At 50.9% G+C, this 11,701-nt stretch overlaps 1 protein-coding gene across 1 annotated transcript; it reads right to left on the bottom strand.

The window, feature by feature from the left end:
• Nucleotides 1-686: 686 nt before the first annotated feature.
• OPRL1 (opioid related nociceptin receptor 1) lies at nt 687-11,104 on the bottom strand. The gene is made up of 3 exons (XM_009809584.2): nt 10,878-11,104; nt 1,475-1,830; nt 687-1,210 (listed from the first exon to the last, which is right to left on the bottom strand). The coding sequence occupies exons 1-3, from the start codon at nt 11,102-11,104 to the stop codon at nt 687-689; spliced, it is 1,107 nt and encodes a 368-aa protein (XP_009807886.2).
• Nucleotides 11,105-11,701: the final 597 nt, after the last annotated feature.

Genomic DNA, 11,701 nt, shown 5'->3' with positions numbered 1-11,701 from the left:
TCCCCTCTCGAGGATTTTACTGCAGACCCCATCCGCAGGAGCTGACGTTGTCCTCCCCAGGCTCCCAGCCCCGGCTGCCTGGCTCGGGGCAGCCCGAATCTCCCTTTCCACCAGCTCCCTCCTCTCCCTCCCCGCATCCTTCCCTGCGTGATGACTCATCCTGGAGATGATCTCGGGTTTTTGTCTGATGGCTGCTGCCTACTTTGGCTTCAGCAAAGTCTAATTTCAGAGCGATACCGCAGGAATAAAACCCGCACCCGAGCGCCTGGTGAGCTACATGAGCTGTTAGCATCTTAACTCGGAGAGGAAAAAAGAAATGGAATAGTTTGCATTTTGTCTGTCTCCCAGCAGCAAAAGCGTAAGTCCCAAGAGCAATGCCTGTTTTAAACCCTTAGTTCCTGAATTCTCAGTAATGTTGCAGACCACCGGGGTTTTGCAGGAATCAAAGGGCTGGTTTCAAACACGCTCCTTAGTGCAGGGTGCACTGGAATTAAAAATGCATCATGGGCTCACTTTTTCTGCATGCTCTTGCAGTATCCGGTTTTCCCAACCCCCAAAATTATGTCCTCGGTTTCTTGCCTCTCAGTTTTGAGGTCCTGCTAAAGAGCCGTTATCTGAGTTAGCTCTGACGTGGGGGTGGTTGGACTCTGCTGGGTGACAGCCACCATGGGAATTTCCATGCCTAGTCAGGCCGGATTGTTAGTCCCCTCCGAGTTCTTGCAGGCATAAGCCACATCCTTGGCGATGCTGCACATCCTGTTGGACATCTGGAGCTCGGTCCTGAAGGCGGTGGGGAAGCAGAACTTCTTGAAGCACGCCTTGAAGTTCTCATCTAAGAAGGCGTAGAGCACGGGGTTCAGGCTGCTGTTGGCGTACCCCAGCGCGGTGCAGAAGCAGGAGATGGCCAGCTCAAGCTCACTTTCTGCCTTGGCACCCAAGCACTGGACCAGCACAAAAATCTGGATGGGAGTCCAGCAAATGATGAAGACTGCCACCACCACCAGGACCATTCGGGTGATGCGCCTCAGGTTTCGGTCCTTCTCCTTGGAGCCTGAGAGGACACGGACATTCTTGAGTCGTCTGATCATGAGACTGTAGCAAATGGTGATGATCAACACGGGGATCATAAAGGAGAAGAGAAAGACACAGATGCCAAACACTGGATCCCAGTAATCCACAGGTGAAGGGAGTTTAATTAAACAATCAATTTCTGCAAGTTAAAAAAGAAAAAGGAAGGTAAGATCAGCAAACCCATAAAGAAGAAAATCATTTAGTTTGTTTTAGGCATGTTTAATACTGGAAAAGCAGTAGCAGTGAGGCAGAGAGGCAAGGGCAGAAAGAAAAATTTAAGATGGCTTTACAGCAGAGAGCTCACAACACTGACAAAACTGGAACCCTTCTCCAATGGCTCCCCAAGCCCACGGGCTCTCCTGGCCATGAGCACCTCCCACCCGTTGGATGGGTTTTTACTGACCGTTGTTTTCATTCTCTGCAGATCCCATCACCATTGCTGGGATGCCAAAGACAGAAGCCAGTGCCCAGATGCAGACGTTCACCACTTTGGCCTTGTGGGGAGTGCGGATGTCTAGTGCTTTGATAGGGTGGCAGATAGCAATGTAGCGGTCCACGCTCATCATCGTCAGGGTGAAGGTGCTTGTGAACATGTTGTAGTAGTCTATAGAAATGGCAATCTTGCAGAGGACATTGCCAAAGGGCCAGAAGCCCAGGAACGTGTCTGTACCCTGGAAGGGTAAGGTCATCAGACACAAGGTATCAGCCAGAGCGAGGTTAAAGATGTAAATGTTGGTTGCTGTCTTCATCTTGGTGAATCTGAAATGTAGGAACGAGCAATGGTTAGAGCTCCACCTGACCATGATGGGTAAGACATTGAAGTCCACTGAAGAGGGCATTCTGCCACTTTAGAAAGGAGATGCTGTATCTTTCTTATGTGACAGGAGATTGACTACCACCCTTTCCTTTCTACCTCCCACATGCTTATCAACACACAGCTCAACCCAGCTCCTACAACAATACAAATGGTGCCTTCACAATCAGTTTCACAGGCAGAAGCTTATTCCTTTAGACGGCAAGTGAGGACCAAGAAAGCCTGAGGATGCAGACTCAGAACATGCTTTTTGAAAAATGACTTCAGTAAGGCTAATCTAGGTTTTCATCACATATGGCTTCATTATTATAAATATTGGTGAGAGCTTTACCCAGTAAGCTGATTTGAAAGGCATCACATGGTCCAGGGGTAAGTTGATTAGCCATTTTGTATGCGCTCATAGCCAAAGACTATGGCTAATGTGAGCTATCAAATCAGAATGGGCAAGATGGCCAGCCCTGGTCACTGGCAGCTAAAAACTGGTGAGGAATGAGGTTTGTATCAGAAATCAAAATATCATGATGGATCTTTCTAAAGAAAGGGGTAGTTTGGGGATAAAGTTGTAAGTCAACTCTACTTCAAAGGGGTTTTGTCATTTCTGTATTACTTTTATCGCATGAACTGACTGCCCCAGAAGAAAATTCACCTTGCTCTAATGGCAATCGTCTCCTTTTTACACATGGGAAATGATGCAAAGAAAGATACAATCACCTACCCAAGGATAAATGCAGAGTCTGCAGAAATAGAAACTCAACGGGGACTTCGTGACTGCATCTAACATTTCAGTTCCAGGATGTTCCTCTCATGGGCAAAATAAGAACTCAAATAGGTATAATTTTAAAACTACAGCTCATCTGTCATTTACTATACTAATGGCCTTTGCAGAAATGTTGCCATGATGTGTGTTATTAATAGAGGGCAAGTTCATTTGAGGGTAACACTTAAACCCATGTACTACTGCACTATTTGCAGTTTGATATGCATTGGAATATTATGGGATCTGATTTGACCTAAAAAGCTTTTTGTCAAATTGATTCAGAATATCAAACCCACAACTGCACTCCTCAGCACTGTACCCCCCCCCCCCCCCCCCAATGATCTGAGCTTCAGCTCTTGATCGATCATTTGAATGCTTGGAGGAACATTATCACTGCCATGCTCCAAACTCTGAGACACATGGTGACATAGCCAGGTTTGCAAGAATAACAGCCAGGGGATCCACAATCCAGCATATAAAGTCTGGGTTTTTTACACCTCTGAGCTCTAAACTGTGCTTGTATTAGAAGTCAGGTGTTTGAAAGTGGCTTCAGAAAGCAAGAACAAACAATCCTGCATCTGACCTTGAAAGCCAAGGGAAGCTTTTGGAGCAGGTGAACATTGATGGAAGCACTTGAGGTCCCTACATAAGCCTGAGTCAAGCTCCTCCTGGCCCAGAAATCACAGCAGCCAAGCAAGACGGTGGGTTCTTAGAAAGCTAGCCCGAATAAGATAAACTTACATAACCAAAAGCAGTAGAGGAAAAATACCAGTATCTTTCCTATTGTGAAGGGATGAACAAGCAAAACACTCTGTAAATCCAACACAACCAGGCAGCTGCCAGGGCTTTAAAGCTTTAGGATTTCCTAAGCAGAATTACACAGAAACAGACTCCAGTGCTGTGACCCCAGAGCAGCAGCATCTCAGGGTGGGTGAGTTTTGCTTTTTTGTTTGAATTCTTGCAGCTGGCATAAATGAGGCAATGCACACAGGGAACATGAGATGGGTCTGTGAATGGATTCAGACACTTTCCCCTTTAGGTCAGCAGGGGGGGTAATTAAAATTAAGAAATGAAATCACTGTTCTTTATCAGCCCATACAAAAATAAGTATTGTCAGCTTAGGCTTCAGGAAATTATACAGTCACCTAAGACCTTGTTAGCAAAGGTCTGCTGGGAGCTGTAGTCTTCCTCTGTATACCACAGACCTGGCTGGGCTTGGCCAAGCTTCCCAAAGGTCAAAGCTTGTTCCAGGCCATCCTTCCAGGAGGGCTGGACTTGGAGGCAATTCATCAACATGCCTCTAACCCTGACTGCTTTTACTGATGTTAAAACTCGAGAGAATAACAACTGCATTTTTTAACCATGATGGGCAACTTCACCTCTGTGGAACAGAGAAACTTAAAGTTGGTTTGTTTTTTTTTTTTTTACCAGTGGGAGAAACAAGCAGCAATCCACCCGCCACCCACCCAGCATCCACAGGGAACAACGGTGCCTCCACACATGCTCCTCTGTCCCCAGCACAGTCAGAAGTTCGGGGCACCTCGGCTAACCCTGAGCTTGGGGTGTGCAGATTGCAAAAGCCTTCAGCTCCCTCCCGCTCCCCTCCACCCCAGGGGACCTCGCTGGTCCCTCTCCTCCAAGATGCTTCTTAGCAAGAATTCAGAGCCCAGGTGCAATTGCTCAGCCTGGCCCTGCAAAATCCGTTCTCCCCCGATGCACGGATCCCTCTCCGCTGCCCCATTCCTCACTCCCTCCGAGGTGACAGCAGAGCTGCTTTCCCTCACTCCCTCTGACACGGGGACATGCCGGGACAGCCAGCCCACCTCTTACCTCCTTCAACCCACCTTCAAGTGGATTTTAAGGCTGATTTTGTGCTCTTCAGAGGTGGGGAAATTAGTTTACACCTAATTAATTACTTCTAGCTCCGCTTTCTCTGCACACTGAGAGCAAACAGCCATTATCCCAACCAAGCAATGTTCCCAAACATTTCCAGAATGTTCAGTACAAACAAAAATCAATTAATCACTTCTCTGTGGATTAACATCTTTTTCTTTTCCTCCGGGAACCGAGAGTGTTCTCTTTCCTAATCTGCACAAAAAAGACAAATTGAACTCTCGGGCTTTAGGAGGCACCTAAGGTCCCCCCCATGGCACAGCTCCGATGCAGATAAGCCTGTGGCCTCTGTAGAGGACATTAGCTCCCCGCTGAGCCACTTTCTTGCACTTGGTCACGAAGGCAATTTCCTAATGGAGCATCTCCCACAGGGCAGTTCTCAGCTCTCCATCCAGCTCCACCTTTGTCACAAAAGTAATCGCTTTGCTCTGCTCTCCTGTTCTCCTGGCTGCTGAAGCCTACGAGGAAAAACATCTGGATATCAGCTCAGCACTATGCTTCCTCCTCCTTTTTGCTAAGTGGACCTCAGGCAGCGTTACCCGGAACAAAGCTGTGCTTCAGCGAGGGGAGCCCACAGCTTGGGAGAGGAGATGGGTAGGAAACAGCTCTTCCACATGCTGGGCTTTGAGGTCCTATTTCTCATGAGGATGGATTCTGTCCCTGGCTGAGCTGCAAACCTGTTCTTCTAGCATCACTCCCTCCATTCCAGCAAACAGCTCCGCATGCCCCAGGGCTAAGGACCAGCCGGCTGCAGCAAAGGTACAACCCAAAATGGGGCTGCAGGCACCAGGGCAGAGGGACCAGGGCACAGCCTTCAGCCCTGGAGAACCATGAGCATTACTTCCAGGAGCTCTCTGCCTCTTAGAGCCTCTTGAATTTGATATTTGTAGCTCCAGCTAATTGGGATGCAGACAGTGCTGGTCACCTTGAGCAGCTCCCTCCCTTCCCACCCCATGCCCTGGCATCAGCACAGCCTTTGCTGCCCTCCCCGGACACGCACAGGGAAGCAAAAGAAAGCAGAAAAGGCTCAGGGAGGATTTTTGCCAAGCTGCTCCCACCCTCTGATGGTGGAAATCAGCACCAGTTCACTGACATCTCTGCTCCCAGCCTGCTCTTAGCCCATAGGTTGTATGAAGCTGATATTTGATCTGGCACGTACCATCGTGATTTGTGTCCTCCCAGCCATACACCCACACCGTGCTCTCTGTGTCCCTGCTGCTCTGATCCTTTTCAGAGCCCCCTCATCCTGAAATTACCCAATTCAAGCCAGTTTATTCTTAATTGTTCAACAGGCCACAAAAAACACAGAATTTAAGGACAAATTTAAATCGCTTTGGACTATGAAGCCAGACGCTACAGCAAAAGCAGCCAGCAACACCGGCACATAAAAGCCTATTAATCACCTGGCAGGACAGTGACTAGCAGGGGTTAAGGAGTCTTCCGCCAGCCAGGGCGAGCACCAACACTTTGGGACAGATGATTTTCTTGCCCTTTGAGTCTCTGCCCTGCCTGGGTGACACTGGTGCCCTCCTTCCTCAAGGTGCTCCCTGGGGACATCGCATGGCCCCGATCGCTGCCACAGCGAGGGCAGAGGCTGGGTGGTTGCTGCTACTGCAAAAGCCTCTGCAACTCACCTGGGGGCTCACGGGGATTCTCACGCAACCCTGAGCGGGTGTGTGGCCACCAGGAACAGTGCTTCGGTCTAAGGAGGGCATTCGCCAGCACCCATCCTGCAGCAAGATGCTCACCCCTGTTCATGTGCTGGATCTGCCTCTGCTGAACTGCTCGTGTCCTAAATGCTGCTGGGAATTGCCAAGTCCCCGAAAAGCACTGGGAACCAAATCCCACATTAAGCATTGTGGAATTACTGCTGCACATGGGTAATTCCTTTCCACTCATCCCACCGAAGCCAGGGGAAGCCAAGAGCCCCCCAGCACACGCTGGAGCTGCAGGAGCTGTGTTAGCAGGGGCCACACGTGGCTGCTATGAACCATGTGGCTGAGCTCAGCTCACCTGGGCTCATGGGGGGCCTGGAAATTGGGGAGCTGCAGTCCTGCCCGTTGCAGCAGGTCCCCCTCCTGCTCACCTTGCCATCCTCCCCCAGCTCCAATCACTTGGCACAGCACAGAGCCCTTGGCGTGGGTTTCTTTTTCTCTACAAATCACAACAATTGTCTTTTTTTTTGGCCAGGGCAAACTGAAAGAGGCTAATCTGGAGAGAGCTGAGGACTCAGATGGCCCCACCGGTGTCTGCTCGGTCCACACTGCATTAAACACTCACTTGATTTCAGCTCCGAGACACACAGCTGGTCAAGGCTCTTCCCTTAGAAAGCATTCTATTAAGAAATCAGCATCTCCGCAGTGTCATAATTAACTTCATTTTCTCTCTCTCATCACAGCCAGCTGCCCTCACCCCTGTTCTCAGGACTGATGCAGTTTTCAAGCAGAATAACGGCTGGCACAGCCATCCCCAGGCAGCTGCCCAGTGCAGGCACCTCCCTGTCACAGCCTTCCTCCTAAAGCTTCACCTGGAAGCAGCAAAAGGAAGTGTAAGGGCCTGACAGCCCTAATCCACCTGAACAGCTGCTTAAAATGCTCTGAAACTGTGTTCTTCACTAGGAAGAGCTGAGCACCCCCAGTACTTTGCTGGGTTCCCAATAGAGAGAGCCGCCACAGCAAAGAAGTGCCCTAGAAATGAGGCATCGTTCCCACGGGGGCCTGATGCAGGCGAGCACAGCCAACACCGAGGGAGGGAGTCCTCCAGGTTGTCGCTGCCGCACACCGCAGCAGCGTGATGGAGCCAGGGACAAGAGAGGACTTCCTGGGCAAGAAGGTGCGTGCTGTCCCTGGTCCCTTCCCTGGCACACTGGTGGAGGCGTGGGGGTCTGTCACCCCCCGTGCAGCAACACTTGGGTCAGCATCATGTCCAGCCCCACCGCCCATGGGTCATCCACGCCCAGGGCCATTGCAAGACCAATACATCACCCTTCCCCTTCGTTTTTCTTCCTAAAAACAAAGCTCTTGGGCATCCACCCTCACAGCATTCAGTTACTAGCTGAGAGAGACCTCAGCAGCCTGGTTTCCCCCCACTCTCCCCAAAAATCCTCTCCGCCTGGTGCTGTTCAACTCCTTCTTTCACATTCATTACAAAGCAGTACAGGAAATATATGCAGAAGAGAGCAAACACAGGAGAAGGAGGGAGGGGAGGCATTATCTCCCCTGGCAAGGAGCTCCACAATGAGCAAGCAGGACAAAGCCGCAGACGAGGCAGGTTTCCACAATAGGCCCTTTACTGTCCAGGAAATCGTGTTCCTGACGAGAGCCCTTCTCCGTCTTATCCAATTAGTGCTGCTCAGCATTAGAAGGGGATTGACAGTCACATGATGACTGTCTCTATAAATTAATCATTCCAAATGTTAAATCACTCCAAATATAATAGAGATGTAGGCTGGGTTCTACAACAGAGGGGAAAACCCAGAGGAGGCTTTGAATTTGTATTTTCGTGTGAAATACCGGGAGATTTCCCCTTCCCCTCGGTGCTGCAAAAACCTCATTCAAGAGGAACAAAAAAACCAAGGCTTCCTGATGCCTCTAATTTCCTCAAGTGCTGATATTAGAGTCTTTCTATTTCCCAACTCCCTCAAAAACAGGAAATATTTACTGTCTACATCACTATACCATTCTTTTTCTGGAAGATAATACACCATTTTCTTATAGATTGTGTGACATGTTGGAGTGTGGTTATCCCTGGTGAAATATAAGCATGGAAAGAAAAAACCCAGCTTTTGTAGGGTGCACCATACCTACAGATGATAGGGGTGCAGCACAGAGAGTTTGCCAGTCTTTTTTCATTAATGGAAGAGATATCATTAAGAATCTGAAAATCCCATGTTGACTTACCAGCAACCAACTTTCAACCTACTCAAAAAAAATGCTATTTAAGGCATGAAGCCCAGAAGCACCAATGCTCCAGTCTGGGGAGGAAAACCTGTGCTCCAGAAGTCATCAACATCCTCCTGGCACGGCCACTGATTTGGCAGCTCTGTGTGAATGTGCATACATGGCCAGGGTCAAGAGTTTGAGACAGAGTCCAGTTTATCACCACGCTTGCTCCTGACCTCAGCAGACAGGGCAAGGAGAGAAAAATCCTGGGCAGAGATAACCAAAAGTTGTAGTTACTCACCAAACCAAGAGGGTCATTTCCCTGGGTCTAACTCAGTGTTAGTCTCAGCTCGGTACTGAGCTCCCGGGAGGCACTGATGGGGAGAACTGGGGGAAACAGCAGCTTCTTCTACACTTCCACACGTGCTGTAGCTCAGTTATAACTTCCCCAGCAGGTATTACTCAAGGGGCCCCTCCAGGCTCAGATAGAAGTTTGTGTGGAAAAACAGAGGTGAATCCCCAAAAAGGGGTACCCAAATAATTAAAACTTCTGTTGTTGGTTTTTTTATATATGGGGGGTTCTGGATAAAGGGGAAATGGAAAAGACCCAGGGGAGATGGGGGTGACACCTGTCTCCAGTTTTCAATTCCTTAAAACCAGAGGACACTAAAAAAACTTAAGTTCTAGGGGAAATTCCAGTGCTAAATCCCATTTTCTTTTCTTGGGTCCCATTTATCCCCAACTGGAAGGTTATCAAAGCCAAAAAGGAGCAGAACAGAAGCCATCATTTTAAAGGCATGGCCCTGCATGGCCACGGCACACGTCCACCCTGACCAGGATGCCAGTCTGGGACATTCACGTTCTTGGCGATACACTGGTGACAGCCCCAGGCAGGGGCTGGCAGGGTCCTGCTGTCCACTTCCCACAAGACCTTTGCAGACAGGGAGAAGATTTCTGCCAAGGCTTCTCCTTCTTACAGGCATCTAAGGGTCACACATGGGGCATGGACCCCTTTCCCCCGCATGCACACTGCCTGGCAGGGACCTGCATCGCTGTGGGACAAGGACTTTTCACTCCCAGAGCCTCACTACTCACCACGCTCACACGCACCCACAAACATCGTGCCTACTCAAATGATTGCTACTACGCTGAACAGAAACACGAGCTCTCCAAACGTGGCACTGCTGCACTGCAAACCTCCTCTCTCCGTCTCCAGACTCCCCAGGGCTAACGTGATCCCTTCTCCCTGCCATAAACTCCTCGGCAGGAAGAGCACAGACAGGCAGCCTGATGAACAGTCACGTCGCTTTGCCCTTGGAGCAGAGATTTAGCCGCCGGTCACCGGCCTGTGATATCGAAGACTTCATTTTGCAGCATCTCCCCCAGCAGAGTTGTGTGTATTCACAGGGAAGATGCTTTGGAAGCAGCTCCTGGCAGGAGCGAGATTTCATCTCATCAGTGTCTGAATACCTGCTAAATATTTTTCATCCTCTGTTGGAGAAGAAAACAAACTCACCCTGTCTTTTCTGTGCTGGCAGCATCCACCTGTACCAGGAATCTGCTCCGAGACATGTTTAAAATGGAAGCTCACTCCCTAACATACAGGGTACAGAAATCAGAAGGGGGTTGCTGGCATTTGACACAGAATCACAGCCCCAACGGTTGCATAAACTTATTCCGTACTTACGGAGGGGAACAGGGTTTCTGATCACAGGAGATAAGGGGGTTTGAACCACCGCAGAGCCAGACAGGGACACTTAAAATGCCAGGACTGTGCAGGGAGGCTGGACAGTGCTGCTGGAGCGGTGCAGGCTCGGTGCTCTGTCCCTCTGCAAAGGTCCCCCTGCTCTCCCAGCTTCAGCGTGAGGAGCCAGAGAAGTCGCCCTCAGCTCTGCAGCACCCTGTCACGTCTTATTTATGCCTATAGTTTCCAAAGGGTTGGAAGAGCTACATTTGTGATTTTTTTTTTTTCCCCCTGTAAAAGTAAGACTGAGCCTCCCAGCCGGCCCTTTCCCTTGTAACTAGATTCAGCTTTGGAAAGCACCAGCTCCCAGATGGAGCACCTGCAGCCACGGCTGGGGTGCCGGACACGGCACAGGAGGGAGAGGTCCTGCTAAAGATCAGGCACACCCTGGCAGCGGGATGCTCCCAGCTCCCTGCCCAGCACTTTGCCAAGAAAGCCCCATTTTTTTGAGCAGATCTGATCGCTCTGTTCCATTCTCTGGGTTAAACTTTAGGAGGCACCAGAGGGCAGCTGAAAGCTGGTGGGAACCTTCATCCCAGCCTATGATGGGAGAAAAACAAATAAAACCAAAACAATAAAACGAATGCCACATCATTCCCTCCGAAGCACATCGCAATTACCAGGGAAGCACCTGCCTGCTTCACCCGCAGCAGGGATTTGGGGGGGAAGGTCTGCCCCGCTCCCAGCCCTCCCCGGTGTGCTGCCTGCGGGTCCTACCTGACGATCACGTACATGACGGAGCAGTTGCCCACCAGCCCCACAATGCACACAATGGAGTAGACAACCACAATGGTGATCTTGATGCTGAGCGGCAGGAAGCTGTCCCCCGTGCCGTTGTTGAACCAGTTGCTGGGCAGAAAGCTCAGGTTCAGCATGGAGGAGTCGTTCAGCAGCTTTCTCAGGTCGGGGTCTTCCAAGATATGGGCAGGGAAGAGCGGGTCCATCCTGAAACACCAGCCTGTGCCAAGGACCTGGGGCACCAGAGAGACAGTTTTAAGATCCGCTGAGCAAATGGGTGGCACGGGACCACGGCAAAGCATGTGCATGGGAAACGCTGCGGGAGAAGGATGATTTATTGCCTGGGATAGCACAGCCCCCCTCAAACCTCCCCAAAAGCATTTCACTGGGATGCAACCCTGCGAGCTTGGTGCACCCTGAGCACACAGGGAGCTCACGCATATCTCCACACCGCCAGCGCAGGGGACATGCGGGCTGCACAACGCCATCCCTCCCCAGCCTCGGATGCTCCCACCGCCTCTCCCAGCCCACTCGGGTCACCGAGTCCCCAACACGCAGCTTTGTGCCCCCAAACCTCCCCCGTGCCCTCCGAGAGCCACCGCAGCCTCCCACCGGGGCTGGCCTGGCTGCTGGGGCACGACCCCCCCCCCGGCCCCGGGAAAAGCCCGAAGTGGAAAAACGAGCCCCCGCCGGCTGCTCACCTGCGTGCGGGTCCCCCCTCTAACGCGGCTCCGGGCGAGGCTGCGCTCCCCGGGGCCGCATCCAGGCACCCCCGGGCGGGGGGGCACAGAGCCGGGTGCGGG

This window comes from Gavia stellata, chromosome 20, assembly GCF_030936135.1.
Source record: "Gavia stellata isolate bGavSte3 chromosome 20, bGavSte3.hap2, whole genome shotgun sequence".
NCBI classification, from domain to species: Eukaryota; Metazoa; Chordata; class Aves; order Gaviiformes; family Gaviidae; genus Gavia; species Gavia stellata.
The sequence above is the reverse complement of the archived record's forward strand: the minus strand, read 5'-3'. Positions and strand labels throughout refer to the sequence as shown.